The sequence below is a fragment of the Nilaparvata lugens genome, chromosome 6 (assembly GCF_014356525.2).
Source record: "Nilaparvata lugens isolate BPH chromosome 6, ASM1435652v1, whole genome shotgun sequence".
Taxonomy (NCBI): domain Eukaryota; kingdom Metazoa; phylum Arthropoda; class Insecta; order Hemiptera; family Delphacidae; genus Nilaparvata; species Nilaparvata lugens.
Window position 1 is genome coordinate 62,532,791 of NC_052509.1, and position 18,463 is coordinate 62,551,253.

The window sequence follows — 18,463 nt, forward strand, 5'->3', positions numbered from 1 at the left end:
TCACACACACTGACCAACACCCAAAGTCTGGTGTGACGCACTCACACAACTTTCCTTGCCGTTATGAAAATTGATCACCTGACGCTAGTGTTCTCGCGCATCTCATGTCTACTTATAAACAAAGATCTTAGCCAGCTGGTGACAGGACAATAACGCTGGAGACATACGAGGTCTGCTATCTCTTCATAGTGAATCATTTGATAGAATCATCAACAGTTGCCAACAGTTTGCAATTGGATGATCACATTTTCTCGAATTTCGAGTTTATTTTCAATTTTAGGTGAAAATGTTACTAAACATTAATTGTAGAGATTTTCATGCTCAATCCTTTCCACTCAATTTTTTTTTGTTTAAATTGTGTCTGAAGCCTGATAATTGAGAATCTAAAATCAAACTTTGCATAGATGGGAATCAAACTTTGCCTGATAATTGAGAATCTAAAATCAAACTTTGCATAGATGGGGCGGAGCTCCTGAAATTTTTACAGATATGAGACTTGTGGCAGTTGATAGAGCTCATTAATGACTATTTCAGGTATGAATTTAATCAAAATCGTTGGAGCCATTTTCGAGAAAATCGCGAAAAACCCTGTTTTTGACAACATTTTTACCATTTTAGCCGCCATCTTGAATCGCATTTAATCGAAATTGTTCGTGTCGGATCCTTATAGTGTAAGGACCTTAAGTTCCAAATTTCAAGTCATTCCGTTAATTGGGAGATGAGATCTGATATCGTGTACACATACGCACATACACTCATACACACACATACAGACCAATACCCAAAAACCACTTTTTTGGACTCAGGGGACCTTGAAACGTATCGTAATTTAGAAATTGGGGTACATTAATTTTTTTCGGAAAGCAATACTTTCCTTTCCTATGGTAATAGGACAAGGAAAGTAATGATACGTACAGAAAACATGAAATTAGGGTACCTTACATTTTTTTGGAAAGCAATACTTTCCTTTCCTTACCTATGGTAATAGGACAAGGAAAGTAAAAATCATGTTTTCGGACTCAGGGGACCTTGAAACCTATGGGAATTTTGAAATTGGGGTACCTTAATTTTTTTCGGAAAGCAATACTTTCCTTGCCTGTGGTAATAGGGCAAGGAAAGTAAAAATTGCCATGTAGCAAAGCTACATATAGCTCTGCTACATAAAATAGCGTTAAACCTAGTTATAGCAGAGCTATATGTAGCTGACAGAGATAAATGTAGCTCAAATTTTATATTTTATGTAGCTCACCAGCTACATAGTGTAAACGTAGCTTAATAATGCTTGAAACAGTTTCATTTTTAAAGAGTAAAGCTTTCCAAGATGCTTATAAAATATCTAAAAGACGTTTCCTGAGAACTAAGTCAGCTTTGTTGATTATGCAACCAATCTGAACAACAGTATGTATTCTAGTACTGTACTATTCTAGTTCTGTACTGTATTCTAGTACTATTAACAGTACTGTATTCTAGTAGATGGCTGCTATAGAGAGATTCACTTTCAACAGGCAGCATTGGGTGAATGGGAGTATTTATGTTATTCATCAGGTATATGCTGACAGTAAATCTCACTGTAGTCAATTACAACTCATAGTTTAGCTTATTCTAAAAAAGAAGAGAAAAGATTGATGAAAAATCTTGTATAATTGAAAATTTGTATTATTACATATTTTACAATAAATGAAAATGTATTCCAACACACTTTTAATTTGAAAAATAAAAATACAAAATTGTAAGTTGGATGGTTAGTAGTACATCATTTAATTACACACCTCAAACCAAATAATTTGCTAAATAAATCATCAATGACTGAGATCCAACAATTTAGTAGTTAAATTCTTAGAGATTGTTTCATAACACAAAATAAAATTACTATAATTTGAGGGCCAGTAGAAAAGAAATAATTTATTGAAGATAAATTGTCAGTAATGAATGTTTTTGAGAATTAAAATTTTAGAATATCAAGCGTTTTACATCAAATGGGTTTCTCATCAAAGTAGAATACTAGTAAGTACGTTAATATAATTAATCACAGGCTATTAACTTAGATATAAATGATTTATTGCTTCAGTATTAGAACATTTATTTATCAAGCAGCACAGCACACTATTTTGAACTTTCTTCATCATAGCATTTGAATCAATCATTGTCTAGATAATTAATTTATTTCAAAAAGATGCATGATTATAGTAGAGTTTTCATCACATAAATATGAAAATCAGGTAATCATACTGAGGATATAAAACCGTCATTATCAAAATTGATAATTAGATTGCAAGCAAATCATCAAAGCTTTATATTGATTTCATAACTAGTAGCACAGAATACAATGTGCACTGAATACAATACCTACAATATTATAGGAGTTTTCTCTGCTAGTAGTTTCAGTTTCAATGGATGAAAATTTCCAGCTACAAAATTCGAAACTTGAATGTGAAACTCGCACCACCCATAAATCAATTTGAGTAAATCCTACGAACGCTACATTGTAAATCTTTTTGTAATTTTCTGATAATACAATAATTAACAATGTTGAGGATAAATGTCCCGTCAAAATTTATTTCGAATGTCTCGTTTTTTGGGCCGTAGCTTTTGTTTACCCCATAGATCAGATATCATGCAATGAGATAATTTAAATGTTGTTATAATAATTTACAGAATAATGCATAATTTAGTAAGATTCTCGTAGTACTGCTAGCACATCCTATAGATGGAATAATGTTGACAGTTCAAAGTTAATTAATCTCAGTACAGCATCAAATTATAAGGGCACTGAGGTACAAGTACAGTAAAATTCGGTTACAATAAATTAGAATCATTGAAGAAATGCAATGTGCTTATCACTAAACATATAATGATGTCACTTTCCTCTAATATATCAACAGACAATTGCATACACTCAGTAAAATGATTAAGGCAAGTCCTAATAGTAAACACATTAGAGGAGAGAATCTATAAATTGTTCAAGGCAAGATCCTTACACGTAGTTGACACACATCTTTTACCTTCAAACTATCAATTTCAAGATTCACTAATTATTGTAATTATTGCTTAAAAATCACTGGAAATGATATTCTGTCAATAGTTTAATATTGTGAGATCCACTTTCAAGATATTAGCATAACATCTACGGTTTCATTAAACTAATGCAGACAGTTTTAAAGTGAATCACATCTATTTGGAGTAATGATGGTTGACAGGTGGATTACCGTATACTTATTTTATTTTCCAATCAATACCTATCTGTAACTGGTCCCCTACTATCTCCTAACTTACATCCAACTTTCATGACGTATTTGAAAGTAATTATACTACTCATAACACAAACATATTCATGATAAGAAAACAAAGATATTGTCGAATTTCACTAGAAATTTATTAAAAACTCTAAAACAGAACCATGGTTTCACGTAGTTAACCCATGACGATTTACTACGTGAAACCATGGTTCTGTTTTAAAGTTTTTAATAAATTTCTAGTGAAATTCGACAATATCTTTGTTTTCTTATTATGGAGAGATTTCACAACATCACCATCGCTTCTACTAATTTTATATTCATGATATTTTAGTATCCATCACACAAACATATTTTTTGGCTTTACATTGTAAAATATATTGTAAACTAACACGCTCCAGCGAAAATTATTCAATCTACTGGCCCAAAATAGACAATTAAGGAACAACTATTGCTATGTGTACCAGTACTTAAGTTAATATCAAGTAGGATTTAGAGAATAAATAACAATTTTCGCAAGGTTTTAGTTTTCAAGGAGTATCATCACGGAAAAGTAATCAATCATCACTCTGCTAATCAGATCCTGGAGATTATTTTAATAAGTGAAACTCTTATTGATAAACTAAACATAGGTCTTACAAATAACATTTACAGGCTAAATAAATCAAGAAACTTTGTTGAAACTGACTCAAGTTATTTCTACATTTACAGACTAAATAAATGAAGAAACTTTGTTGAACTGTCTCAAGTAGTTTCGAAACTTTATTGACTGATCACCAAGTTTTGAGGTTAAGACAAGACATCATTGTTCACTCAAAAAAGATATGAGGTAAATTTATTTTATAAATCACAATATTATCACTAGATATGATGTTCCAACTCATCTTAAAAAGTTTAGATAAAACCGACCTTAATTTAATCATTCATTATGGGTTCAGCTTCAAGATCAAATTTATTTGGACGATTTTAGTCATCTCATCTTAAAATCTTAGATAAAAAAGAACCTTAATTTAATCATTCATTATGGGTTCAGCTTCAAGATCGAATTTATTTGGACGATTTTAGTATTCTGAAAAAATACCAATCAATTTGAAACGATCGTTTTGACAATGGCTAGTCTACTTTTCATTACTTTATTCATCAAATTTAATATTCTACTAAGGGAGAGAAAGAGAGAGATAGATTTTATTTTTCAATTGTTACTAGAGAGAGAGAGAGAGAGAGAGAGAGAGAGAGAGAGAAAACAGAACAAAAATCTTCATTTTTCTTGAATGCAATCAGTTTTGTCGAAACTAATATTTTACGATCAAACTAGTTTTTATATCGACAGCTTCACTTTCACTTTCAACGAGTTAATTGAATAGACATGGTATTGAAACATATCAACTAGATTAGACTTTTGAGATGTTAACTTCATTATTGATAGTTTTTAATCATAATTATAATGAAATGCGATTAGTAGTCTTCAATCTTTACTCAAACTCTAAATAAAACAAGTTGAGACTTTTCAAATATACGCGTTGCAAATGATGCAGAGTTGATTCATTATTTTATCAAAATTACGTGGATACATTTATTTGAAGTTGCAATTTCTCAGTAAAAAAGGAACCTAAAACTTTTCATTCACAAGTCACACTCACTAACCCAAGACCAAAAGATCCAGTCTGTAATGAAACTATTTGATTGGGCTTTCGTTGTTACGTAAACTTTAAATCACAAATTGAATAAATAATCCATTGAATTGAAATTGATTAATAAGAATAGAAAGAGGGTTATAACCATCCTTGATAAACTCAGAATATCTATGTAAAATTCTAAGTTGATCAATTCAGTAGTTTAGGAGTGATGATGCAACAAACTTGTACTTACAGTACACTTTCCGTAGCTTTGTCTCCGTGACTTTGAAACGGCATATAGGCAGGGTATGGTTCGCGGGGTATATTTAGGCAGGGTATGGTTCGCGGGGTATATTTACGGCTTTGCAAAAACATCAGGCTTCAGAGACCCTAGATCCCTAGATGGAGGAAGCTCCCTACACCATACACACAGATATTCTTCATGGATGAGAGAATTGCAACGTATCACTAACAATGGAAAGAGCATGTTGAACAAAAATGTCAGCTGATAGACTCTGTTGCGCTAAAAGGACGTAACTTCAAAAAGCTCCTTGTGTATCTTTTCGGATGCAACACGTTGCTTTTGTCAGCTGATATACTCTGTTGCGCTAAAGGGACGTAACTTCAAAAAGCTCCTTGTGTATCTTTTCGGATGCAACACGTTGCTTTTGAGAAGATACAAAAGAGCATCTGTTGCTTATGGAAAGATATTTTCAAAAATGTTGGATGTTTTTGAACGGATAGTATTGTAGTCTAGTGGCCATCCGCCGATAGGCAAAGCTACACGACCCGGACTGTACACTATGAACAGACATATTGTGGTATTTTTCCATATTAAGGTAAAATTTAAGAGATGTTCAGTCGCACATAGCTCATCGCACAAGCCAAACTATAGTTTCAATGCACTCAAGACTTCATCATCAGTGGTATTTTTGGTTAGACTGATGATGATTTATCAACCACTCGAGTGCATTGGATTGCTTGAGTTTGGCTTAAGGTGCGTACAGATTTACGAACAAGAGAAATTCACTTTTCATCAGCTAATTATATCTGTATTTGTACAGAAACGGTAAGATACAGATATAAAAAGCTTGGCATCAGCTGATTAAAACTGAATTGCTCGTGTTCGCGCACTACCTCTGTTTACGGAGGTAGTGGTTCGCGGCGCGTAAATCTGTACGCATCTTTGTATGAATTATGTAGAGCTGACAACATATCTTTTATTGCACCTCAAACATGTATTTCCTATCCCCTACATGATAGTTTCAATCCTTTATTTCATTACTAGTATAGAAGATGGATATAGATATTCAGTCATATGACTTGTATGAAGAGTTCGTAATTTCGTACAATTTGACAACGCGGATATTTTACCCAAGTCTAGAATTGTTTGTTTAGAGTACTGTAAGTTGCATTTTTGCATGCCACTAACTACTTGAATAAGTAAGTAAGTAGTTAGTTGCATTTTTATTTCAGTTGCAGATCGATAATGTAAATGAAGATACAAGCCTACTTATGGTTGAATGAGGATAGAATTAACTTACGAAACAGAATCTTTAGTTTTCAGATATTGAGTAATTTATTAAACGGAATCTTTAGTCTTCAGATGGAGATTACAAAATTGCAGATCGATAAATGTAAAGTAAATGAGCTAACAAGCCTACTTATCGTTGGATAAGGATTGCATTGAGTAACTTACGAAATTGAATCTTTAGTCTTTAGATGGAAATGCAAAGTTGCGTTCGATGAGTTAACTTTTCCGTGATGTGTTGGTGACTCGTTGGCCCCAGCCAGGGGGCCAACTGCGATTGGAGGGCCTGCCCTTCTACAGCGCGTATTCCCCTGGGGACATTCACTTCTTTGCCCCAGGGGGGAGCAGTGGTTTCCCCATGTCCTTTCCTCTTAGCTTAATACCTGCGGCACAGCAACAGATACATTACAAAATTGGTTGAAGCCCAGATTCTCTCAAATTGATTACTCAACTCAAAAATGTGTCTAGAAATAGTATATTTCGCACCTAGAGCAGAAAATGAGATTTTTCCAGCTCGAAATCGGTTTTCAAGTCCGAGGCCAAGGACTAGAAAAGATTGAGAGCTGGAAAAACATTTTTGCCCGTGGTGCGAACGATATTTTTCGCCACACTACAGGTATTGCTGACAAAATAAATAAAGAATACTCGTTAAGCTATCGTACCTATCTCTTGATTTTAGTGGTAGAAGATTTGCAGTCAGGATTTCAGATTCTTTTAAAATTTCACTTGGAATACCACAGTCATCTTCAAGCATTTTTGAAAATTCGGAATGCACTAATCAACAATAAATAATTGAATAAAACTGGTTGCGAAGCGAATTAGTTGATTTGAAACTGGAACTGAAATCATGGCGACTTCAGCTGATGATGAAAGTGGACACTCGCCCGATCTAGCGGATGACTTATTAACTACTTCCATGAGCGGCTGGAAAGAGACAACTTTCTGGCCTAGACCGGAAAAGAAACCCTTTTCTGACGTCGTCTGCAAACAAGGTCTTTCAGATCTACGTAGAGACTGGAAAACAGCTGCTTTCTGTGCAGTGTGGCGAAAAATGATTTATTCCTAAGTGTCCCACGCCATATAGATGTGAATCTTGAGCCCCGCACACATACATCGATTTTTGTTCGAACGATATTTTGCCGTCCTTATAAATTCTATTAGATTAAACAGATGATTTCAAACAGATGATGTTTGTCAAGTTCCGTTTGATCTAATAGAAATCATAAGGACGGCAAAATATCGTACGATCAAAATTCTATGTGTGTGTGCGGGGCTTAAGGGTCTCTTCTACACTTTCCTACACTATGCTGAAATAATTCTACGGAAGACGTAGCAATCTTAAGTTGCGTACAGATATAGGCGCCGCGAACATGAGCAATTCACTTTCAATTAGCTGATTATATCTGTATTTTTACAGAAACGGTAAGATACAGATATAAAAAGCTTGGCATCAGCTGATTAAAAGTGAATTGCTCATGTTCGCGGCGCGTATATCAGTACGCACCTTTACAGCCCAATATTGTAAGCTAAGCTGAGCTGATGCGAACGGGACAGATTCCTAGTTTGGATTCAACATTGAAAGATACGATTTATTTCAGCGTAGCGTATCTAAGTGTGAAGATATATACCCTCATGTTTACATGAGTGTAAACTCGAGTGAATTTAGTTTTGTTTTTGGTTTCTAAATTTCTAAATAATTCAATGTTTTCAAGTTTTGAAAACTTTACAGTTTACAGTTTGTTTTTTACAAACATGAAACTTTACAGTTTGTTTTTTGTTTTTTTTACAGTTTGTTTTTGGTTTCTAAATAATTCAATGTTTTCAAGTTTTGAAAACTTTACAGTTTACAGTTTGGTGCAATATTTCAATTCTTTTCTGTTTTCAATCTAATTAAATTATAAATTTTGGTTTGTATATTTCTGGACTCAGAATTTGATTCAAAGTGAAACAACATAACCTACCTTTTAGACATTGACTTATTACTATCAAAATTCGGAAAGGGAACAGTTTCGGGCTAGGCCTGTTGGTCCTTTTCTAATCATGTATTTGATTTGTGCATTGGTTAATGTAAATGAATATAGATGTCTATAAATGTTTAAATGTAAGTAGTAGAGATTTTAATGTGATACAAATTTAAAAGTTGAGGGATTCAGCTCATAGAATTTTGTATGATTTGTAATTTAATCTCAATATTTCACAACGTGTAAGCGCATACATGTTTATCTGATGTTGCTTTTTATATGAATCCCTCATACTTCTATAAGTCTAATGCTCGCCGCACAGTAGACCCACGCTAATCCACGAAAAGCAACCCACGCCATGGGATGTTTTGTAAACCATTAAATTATTATAATCAATCAATTATTATTAATATCGGGGCACCGAGCTTTGCTCGTTATTTATTTATTGACTTTTGATAAACCGAACACAATTCTTTAAAATCATTGGGGAAGTCATTTACAAACAGGCACAGCCCAAACGGTTTCTTTTCCGAATTTTGATTTATACACTATAAATAATCGAGAAAGTAGGTTATGTTCCATACACTTTAATTCAGGTTCAATTTTCTGTTCAAACATTTGAAAGCAAAAAATTATAATTTTATACAAACCAAATTGAATAACAAAATAACACTCACTAATCACTTGAAATTGTCAAATAATGATCAACTTTGAAAATTATGATATACTCTAGTTTAGGAGGATTATCATGTCGTGTCAACAAATCAGATTATGTTGATCAAATCGATTAAATTATTTAGCTAGATAAAATTTCTCGCTGATTGATTATGATTACACAGCTAGAAATAATTCTGTCTCTCTCCCACACAGGCACACGCATCTTCTGCTATCGAGAGACGACGAAATTATCATCTGTTTTCCAAAGAATGAGACATAGTGCAATCGAATCTTCATATCATAAACCTACTTTGTTCCAAATTTCGTGAAAATCGTTTACGATTTTACGACTTAATCGTTTACGACATAAACGTCTCGAGCCGTTTACGAGATCCGTAAAACATAAATAACCAGATATATAAATACAGAAATTGCTCGCTTAATATAATAGGATAATCAATTATTATAATTATTCATAATCAATCAGCTTACAAGTGGATTATTCATTGCATGTATTAGTATCTTTACACAGATGTCTGAAGAAGCCTAGCAATAGTTTACAAAACATCCCACGGCGTGGGTTGCTTTTTGTGGATTAGCGTGAGTCTACTTTGCGGCGGGCCTAAAGACTACTTCTTACTTGGGCCGGCCAATGTATGCCGAACATATGTTCAAGTTGTGCCATCAACGGAAGAATTCGAACAAAATTTATGATGTTAGGATTTTGTATCATCGATTCTCTGTTGTTTATTTTTGTTGCTGCTTTATTTGAGGTTACACTATTTTTGTATCATTATAATTGGTAATTTTCAGTGGTTTTATTGTGATTAATTGTTTATTTCATGCTATAAACTGCTGTTTTTTGTTTGAAGTCATACTTATGTGTATTCGTTTCATGAATTTCTCCGGCCGGCTACTAACGACAGGACAAGTGTCCCGAGCATGTCATGTAAATGTCCGTTCAAATTTGCTCGTTGGTGGCTGGCATTATAAGAGAAATGCATGTAACGAGGGTATTCAATTGCTAAAGGAAAATTTGTGAAAATCCAAATCCACTCACCAAGCGCCCTCTCGATTTTTCCGAGAACTATCTGGTTTGGAATCGCTCGGCATGCTTCATAATCGTTGATAACTTGTTGCTTTTCATTCACTTTCTGGAAAAAAACGGTAAAATAGGAATTCACAACAGAAACAAAATACAGAGACAGCTCAAATAGAAGGATACTTCAACAAATCATAAGTACTTAGTCATACATACAAATCATAAGAGTTGTAAATTAAGTACTTAATTTTTCAATGTATAGTTGGAGAAAATAATGATAATTTAAGTCACTTTTTGCTATTAAAAGAACGACTAGCAGTCAGATTTGTTCCAATAAATGAATTAATCACTCACTGTGACAACGAATCAAGATGGCGAACCTGCCGAAAGATCTCGTCACAGTGAGTGATTAATTCATTTATTGTACAACGTCTGACTGCTAGTCGTTCTTTTTAATAGTAAAATGTGATTTAATAATAAGCAGTTCGTGATGGAAAATAGCACTGAAGGATAATTTAAGGTCTATTTCTCTCTAGTACTTTTAGGAGATTTAGGACGAGACCACATTAGGCTGGCCACTAAATGAAATGAATGAATGTTTTCATTGATAATGTTATGTTGGAATTAGTAAACAGTACACGATTCCTGGGATTAGAAATCGACAGTAATAATTTATCCTGGAATAGTCATGTTTGTCAGGTAGTGAAAAAATCTCCCCTGGGCTGTATGTTTCAAGACAAATGTCGAATAAATGCAGTCTTATAACTATGAAAACTCTTTATCACTCATTAATACACTCCCATCTGGCCTATGGTCTACGCATTTACGGAGCCACGACCAAGAGCAATCTTGATAGAATTCTCATTCAACAGAAAAAAGCACTAAGAATAATGATGAATCTAAAAAGACTGGACTCTGTAGAACTGTTTTTTTCGCAGCTTGGCATTCTTACAGTTTACGGGCAATATGTATTTGATGTTATTACGTATGTTAGGAATTACCCTGTAGAAGAACTACGAAATGAGAAGAAAAATGAGACAACATGGCTACTATACTAGATTTGGAAGGATAACGGAAAGGCACAGGTTAGAATTTTTCAAGAAAAAGACGCACTACATGGGAAGGAAATTGATCACAAAGCTACCCTTAGAATTACAGGCAATAGAGAACATAAAAAAATTAAGTACTGTATAAAACTCAAGGAGTATTTAATATCATTGTGTCTGTACTCCCTACAGGAGTTTACAGATCACACTGTAGTTTTATGATTGTTGTTTATCACTGTTACTGTATTTCTGTAGGAGGTTAAGTCTGTTTTATACTACTTTTTATGTGGTGTTTGTTTGTTATGTTCATGTTATGTTTTATTGATGCTGTTCCTAATGTACCTGTACATGATTATGAATTACTTTTCAAATCAAATCAAAACTAACGGTAGGAATAGTTATTTGTGCAACTAGTGCGCAAAGTGACAGTTTGCTGCACCGAAAGAAACGTTTACGCCCGAGCCGTAGGCGAGGGCGGAATGGTTTCTTGAGTGCAGCAGAGGAACTTTTCGCACGTATTTCACATTAAGTTTTTCCTACAGTTACCATTGAATATGAAAAGTGGGTAATTATGGGTAAAATTGCCTGAAATGCATCAAATGTTTTTCTGTGTAATTTTATTATTGATAAAAACCTTAATCCTAAAATCCTAAAGTCCTCGTTGTCGTTGGTTATAATATATAATAGTAATAATTAGCGCGTTGTGCTTGGTTGCACCTCTGCTCACTATAGCAGCCACAGCAGTCACTGTTACCAACTTCATTTTGATTTTGCTGCACTGTTGCTCCATATAACCTACTAAGTATTTTGCGTTGCCATGTTGCAAATCTGGAGTGCAGAAAAATTTTTCCCGCACTAGAGCGGAAAAGTGATTCTTTGCATTCTGTAATCAGTGCAGCAATGGACACTTTTCAACGTAACTGTAGGAAAATGCATGTTTGTCATGCACACACACACACATGTTCATCATGCAAATTTTGTCATGTCATCAGCAAGAGGCTGATTACAATTTATGACGAAATTCGAGTATCATGCAAGTTCTACCGATAGTGGCCAGACTAGGCGTTTTCTCAGCCGAGTCGGCAGGGCAGGAAGCTCTCAGCATCAGCTGATCATCAGCTGATTGCTGAACGCCAACCTAATCAACCAATAAAGAGAGCTTTCTGCCTGCCGACTCGTATGAAACGCTTCATTTGATCTCGCCCTTATAACGGTTGAACAACTGAAACCAATTTTTAGAGACTTTCTGTCTTTCTATGATGGTGTGATATAGTGATATTTAAATTCATATTTTAATCTATAAAAAGTGAAAAATGGTACTGTTTTTTTTTTCATTCACTCACTCATTCATAATCAACAGAACTAAAAATCTACTGAATACGTTCAAATTTGGCATGTATGTTCAGTTGCCCTTCTACACCTTTCCCAACTGTATTTGAGAAAGTATCAATTGTAATTGAGAATAGTCATTTGTATTTGAGAAAACGTCAGATGTAAATGAGAATAGTCAATTGGATTTGAGAAGTCATCACTTGTAATTGAGAATAGTGAATTTTATTTGAGAAAGTATCATTTCAATTTGAGAACATACGATTTGAAATCGAGAAGTTGTCAGTTGTAATTGGGAAATAGTTTTAGAAAACCTGTACTTATATCAGTTCCAGTACTTATATTTTTCATAACTGTACTCATATGATCATATATTTACTACTCCAATAAAACGTTTAGTTTTTGAATAAAACATTATTTTCAAGCCCCAAAATCCATTGAAGAATTGCCAAATTGTTTGATCAAGAGATTCAATTGATTGATGATAAAGTTCAATTGCGCCATAAACATAGAGAATTTGATCTTCATCAAGTGCAATGTTTCACAAAATGTTTGGAGACAAAAGTCGCGTTGCCAATACATACATAGAAATAATTCTCATTAATCATTCGTGAACAGTACAGGGGAAATACTTTCACCATTGAAAATATTAATTTCCCCCATGCAAAGCCTATGATAGTAATTGGAATACTGTGTAAGTAGTAGGTATAGTATCCTTTCCTACTCAAATCAAACCTGTACTGTAGGCTACAGAAGAGTTACGACATGTCAATTGGAAAATTTCTCATTTTCTATTGATATCTTCTAATTTTCATTTGACGATTTCTCAAATACAATTCACTACTCTCAATTACATGTGATGACTTCGCAAATACAATTCACTCTTCTCATCTACATCTGACATTCTCTCAATTACAAGTGACTATTTTCAAATACAATTGATACTTTCTCAAATAAAATTGGAAAAGGTGTAGAGGCGCAGTAAGAACGGGGTTGAGAAAATTTCCAAAGATACACCCAAGATCTGCGTTTTTTCAGCAAAAAATGTTCAAATTTGGTACAAAAATTCAACTAGGGTCTAGAAATTGTGTCTCGAGACTCCAGAATCATACCAAAGCTAGGCGGTTTTACTGCGGTTTCCTGACGTTCCCTAGCGTTTTTTCAAGAACTTAAGTAGAGAAAATGTTCAAATTTGGTACAGAAGTTCAGCTACGATCAAGAAATTTCATCTCAAGAGGACTTCAAAATAACACCAAAGATACACCCGATATAGGCGGTTTTACAGAGCTTTTTCTGCGTTTTCTCAGGTTTTTCAAGAATTAATTGTGGGAAAATGTTCAAATTTGGAACGTAGGTTCAGCTAAGGTGTACACAGTTGAATAAGATGTTGTTAAAGGACTTGAAAATTATGCCAAAGATACGCCCAAAATCGGCGTTTTCTCTCAGCTTTATCAAGAGCAAATGACCAGAAAGTGTTCAAATTCTGTACATGCTTTCAGCTAAGTTCTAGAAATTTTATGCTAGAGGGGCTTCAAGATTTTTCAGGAGATACGACCAAAATCGACGTTTTGCATCGTTTTCCTGCGTGATCTCTGTCAACTGGTGATTGAAATGATCCTAAAAAATTTTATGCTAGAGGGGCTTCAAAATTTTTTAGAAGATACGACCAAAATCGAAGTTTTGCATGGTTTTCCTGCGTGATCTCTATCAACTGGTGATTGCAAGCTCAGATGAGTAATGCAGACGAGCGAAGTGAGTCTGCTGTTCTCATCGCTGGATGATTCAGCCGGGGGTCCAGGTGGCGGAGCCCCCTTGCTAGACGGATAAGGCGAGCCTGCCAGAATTATTAAGTTTTAGTAAGTACCGACAGTAAGTTGTTTAATAATAAATTCAATAATTTATTGCGAATTCAATGAATAATTAGTTGTGATAACATGTTATTTATACAAGAAATATCTGTTACACTAGAATGTTATTTGAATAATGCATAGGTTATTTTATTTCATTTCATTTATTCATAGACAATAGATGCAATGCAGGTAAAAACAACAGGCATTCGCCCAAAACTGCTTTAAACCTTAATTTGGAATACACAGTCTAGAGGTTATGTAAATATGATAACTTAACACACTATTTTGAGTCCAAAAAATGTATTTACTACAAGAATTTTGAATTTTTAGATCAATTAATTTCGAAATAGAAATTCAAACAAAAATCGTCCTTCACAATCACGAAAAATATTAAGAATTTCACTTAAACCCACAAATTATACTAATATTAAAATTCGAAACGTGAAAATGTTCAAATTTGGTACAGAAGTTCAGCTAGGATCAAGAAATTTCATCTCAAGAGGACTTCAAAATAACACCAAAGATACACCCGATATAAGCGGTTTAGAGTGTTTTCTTCTGAGTTTTTCAGGTTTTTCGAGAATTAATTGTGAGAAAATGTTCAAATTGGAATGTAGGTTCAGCTAAGGTGTACACAGTTGAATAAAGTGTTGTTAAAAGACTTGAAAATTATGCCAAATATAGGCCAGAAAGGTTACTGTGGCTAGACCCTTTCAGGTCCATCCTTTGCCTTATAAAATGTGACAGCCATCTGATGCTTCTCCGTTCCTACCTGGAGGGACGTGAGCAGATGGTGCTGGCGAATGGTGTAAGGTCTCAAGTTAGATCAGTGAGCTGTGGGGTACCCCAGGGCTCTGTACTGGGGCCTCTCCTGTTTCTCATTATGATAAATGATGTTGCCCTTTTCAGAGACAGGACTGTGTCTTTTGTACTCTTTATTTATTTTGTATTTTTGTGTATTTAAACTATGTAAAATGTGCAAAGAATGAATAAATTGAATTGAATTGAATTGTGGTGTGACACCTCAATGCTGGATATCAGTGGTGAAATAACTGACCTGGGCAGGATGATGTGTGCTTCTGAGAGGGCTGTTGCGGACTGATTTCGGGCAAATCTTTCACTTCTCAATAGCGAGAAGACCCAAAAATTGTGTTTGGCCTCAGGAATGGAGTGCTTTATGATTTCCCTCCAGTGAAGCTCCTTTGCTTCACTTTGGACCGTAAGCTTTCCTGAGGCGGGCACATTCAGGTGGTCTGCGGCAGGTTCAACAGGGTGCTGTTTTTGCTCAGGAGCCTGAGAAGATGTGTAACAGAGGCCCATCTCTCGTGTTACTTTGCCTTCTTTCAAAGTGTGATGGCATAGGGTATCACCATAGAAAAACAATAGCGTAAGTAGATATCCCATGGTATAGGGCGTTTTTGTCGCAACTTTTACTGTTATCTCAAGCCGATTACTGTTGATTGTCAATTTTTACTGTTTTGACCGGGTAAGAGTGTATGAACGGCACAATATAAGAGACTACCAGCGTCATTAAGCTTCACAGGAAACAACTACGTGGACTATCAGCTTGAGATAACAGTAAAAGTTGCGACATAAACGCCCTATACCATGGGATATCTACTTATGCTATTGTTTCTCTATGGTATCACCTTGTGGGGTGGTGCCTCTGAGGTAAAATATATACTGCTGGTGCAGAAGAAGGCAATCCGGATTCTTTGTTTGGCCGAATTTTTAGCACATTGTACAGGCCTCTCTTTGTGAGTGAGAAGATTCTCACTGTTTTAAATCTTTTCATTTACAGGTCAGCTATAAAGGCCTTCCACAGTGTTCATACTTTGCCTACCAGGGGTGATGTGCATGGCCATGGCACCAGAAGCAGACTGAGGCTGGACCTGCCATATTATAGATTGGGAGGACCCAGAGCAGCCTTATCTACCAGCCAGTTCGAATTTTGGACAAGCTGCCAGTTTCAGCCAGGACTCTGCCAGAGACGGTTTTAAAGAGGAGACTGTGGGCTTTCCTTCAGGAGAACCCCTTTTATTCTCTGAGGGAGTTCTATGATTGTGATCAATAGGTACATACCGTGGCAAGATCCTTTTGTGTCCATCCTTTGCCTTGTCTTCCTTGCATAATTAGTTTTCCAACGTCGGGTGAGATTTTGTCGTGTTTCAGTTCTTCTGTTTCTCTATCTAGTTTGGCGGTATTTTTTGTCGTGACATGCTGTTTGTTCTGACCTCCTCCCCCTGGAAATTATTATTTGTTTATATTACATCATTAAGTTAATCTAAAAAAATAAAAATAAAGTTTATAACGATTAAAATGAAACAAAACATTAAATGATAGTAAAAATAATATTATGATACTTACATTTTTGCTGAGTTTCAATGGGAGCACCTTCTCTTCTTGCTTTATTCACTGCCTGTTGAAAAACAAATTAGCTTTAATTAGTTATTCTACACATCATTGTCATAAATATGAAAGAGTTGATGACATTTTTACAGAAGCAGTATCATTAAATGATTAATAATTACAGTAAAACTTTTAAATCCAAAAGTTATTGAATTTAGAACAAGGTATTTTTAACGCAACTCTTTCAACGCTACTCAAGGTCGAATCAGTAGCTACTAAATTTTTAGTTGAAGAATTTAATTAGAAAGCAACACATTTGTTGGTCCAATATGTTTTGTTAGTTAATCATAACAAGCCTTATTGTTTTTTGAAAATACATGAGTTCATAACGATGCAACGATAAACATGGCTGCATGGTTGAAAGACTTAGAAATAGATAACAAAAATGACTGAAACAAGAAACATACAAGCAATATTTTACAAGAACGATTACACCCAAGCAAATTAAAATTATATATTACCTGCTCCGTTTTCATTGCCGAAGCTTTTTGAGGTTTCTTCTTGAGTATCGTCGTTTCCCAAGCAGCAGCAGACATTTTGAGATAGTGTCTACTATTCAGTTATCAATGAATAAAGAAGATCTAAAGCGTTAACTCAAAAATTGATAATACAGTAATGCAATTTAAGTGACAATTTATGTTTAAAATGTTTACAGAAAATAGGTTTTTATCAAAACTTTACGAAATGCAGTGGCCGTCTTGCAGGTTGCAGGTGAGTTGGTGGATCGTGTTTCGTGTTTCTCTTTCAGAATTTCAGGTTATCAGCTGGTAAATTTCTAATTTTCAATCAGCTGACTGAGAAGAAAACTGTATAATTTATATCAATATAATTACTGTGATTACTAGTACACACAAATCCATAAACTATTTTGTTGTAATTAATTATATCTTTTAAAAAATATTTGTTTGAGAAAATTTCAATTTTCACAGAACATTTTTGAAGGGAAAAAATATCAAGTCAGCGTTGCAAACAACAGACAGACGAATCTTTATTTTGAGGTTAGAGAGCAGATAATTTGTTTATTTTCAACATAGAAAAAATACTGATCATTTTCTCATTCATTTTCAAGTTAACCCGTTGATAACATAGTACATAGTTGAAATCCAATAGCTAGTGTTTATTTCTGATTTTATCGAGAGTCTAAAGTTTATTCAAGTATGGAAGGTGAAGCAGGCTCAGGAAATGTTCACGGACAAATGTTAGCCGATGGTAGTCAACTTTATTTTGAAGAACTTTTGCGTCGGCGACTCATGGAATGTGGATGGTGTGATCAAATGAGGATGATTTGTAAGGAGGTGATTAATGAGAAGGGCAAGAAGATATCGGTTGACGAGTTATTGGCTGAAGTATCACTGCGTGCAAGAACTTTGGTACCCATGTCTGTAAAAAAGGAACTCCTTCAAAAAGTAAAGAATCATCTTCTTAATCAAGCTGGCTATTACAATCGCACATCAAATAAAACTCAGGATGTTGATTAAGCTTATAAATTTTTGAATTCATGTAATATTCTTGTGACAAGTATCCGGGTGATGATTGAACTTGAACTAAATCTAATAACTTCACAAACATTTTTGTTCTTATCTTGTAAAATTCAATAAATGAATTGTATAATTACTTTTCCATCTTCTTAGATTATTTTACGCCTATGAACATTTGGATGATTTCCATTTCATAGCCCAATAAGGTACATCAAGCAAAGCCATCAATTCTGTGTTATTGGTTCGTTTACAGTCCCCGTATACAGTCTTTCCCTATCTTATGCACAGTGCGACTTATGCACTATCGCGAC

The 18,463-nt window shown here is 34.5% G+C and overlaps 2 protein-coding genes across 2 annotated transcripts; one reads left to right on the plus strand and one right to left on the minus strand.

Annotated features, from left to right (window-relative positions):
- Nucleotides 1–3,877: 3,877 nt before the first annotated feature.
- Nucleotides 3,878–17,431, minus strand: LOC111057426 (endothelial differentiation-related factor 1). Its single transcript, XM_022344849.2, has 5 exons — nt 17,136–17,431; nt 16,633–16,684; nt 16,348–16,508; nt 10,059–10,152; nt 3,878–6,763 (listed from the first exon to the last, which is right to left on the minus strand). The coding sequence occupies exons 1-5, from the start codon at nt 17,208–17,210 to the stop codon at nt 6,702–6,704; spliced, it is 444 nt and encodes a 147-aa protein (XP_022200541.2). The 5' UTR covers nt 17,211–17,431; the 3' UTR covers nt 3,878–6,701.
- A 24-nt stretch (nt 17,432–17,455) lies between these two features.
- LOC120352079 (transcription and mRNA export factor ENY2-like) lies at nt 17,456–18,278 on the plus strand. Its single transcript, XM_039431655.1, has one exon. It carries the CDS (start codon nt 17,832–17,834, stop codon nt 18,150–18,152), a length of 321 nt encoding a protein of 106 aa, XP_039287589.1. The 5' UTR covers nt 17,456–17,831; the 3' UTR covers nt 18,153–18,278.
- Nucleotides 18,279–18,463: the final 185 nt, after the last annotated feature.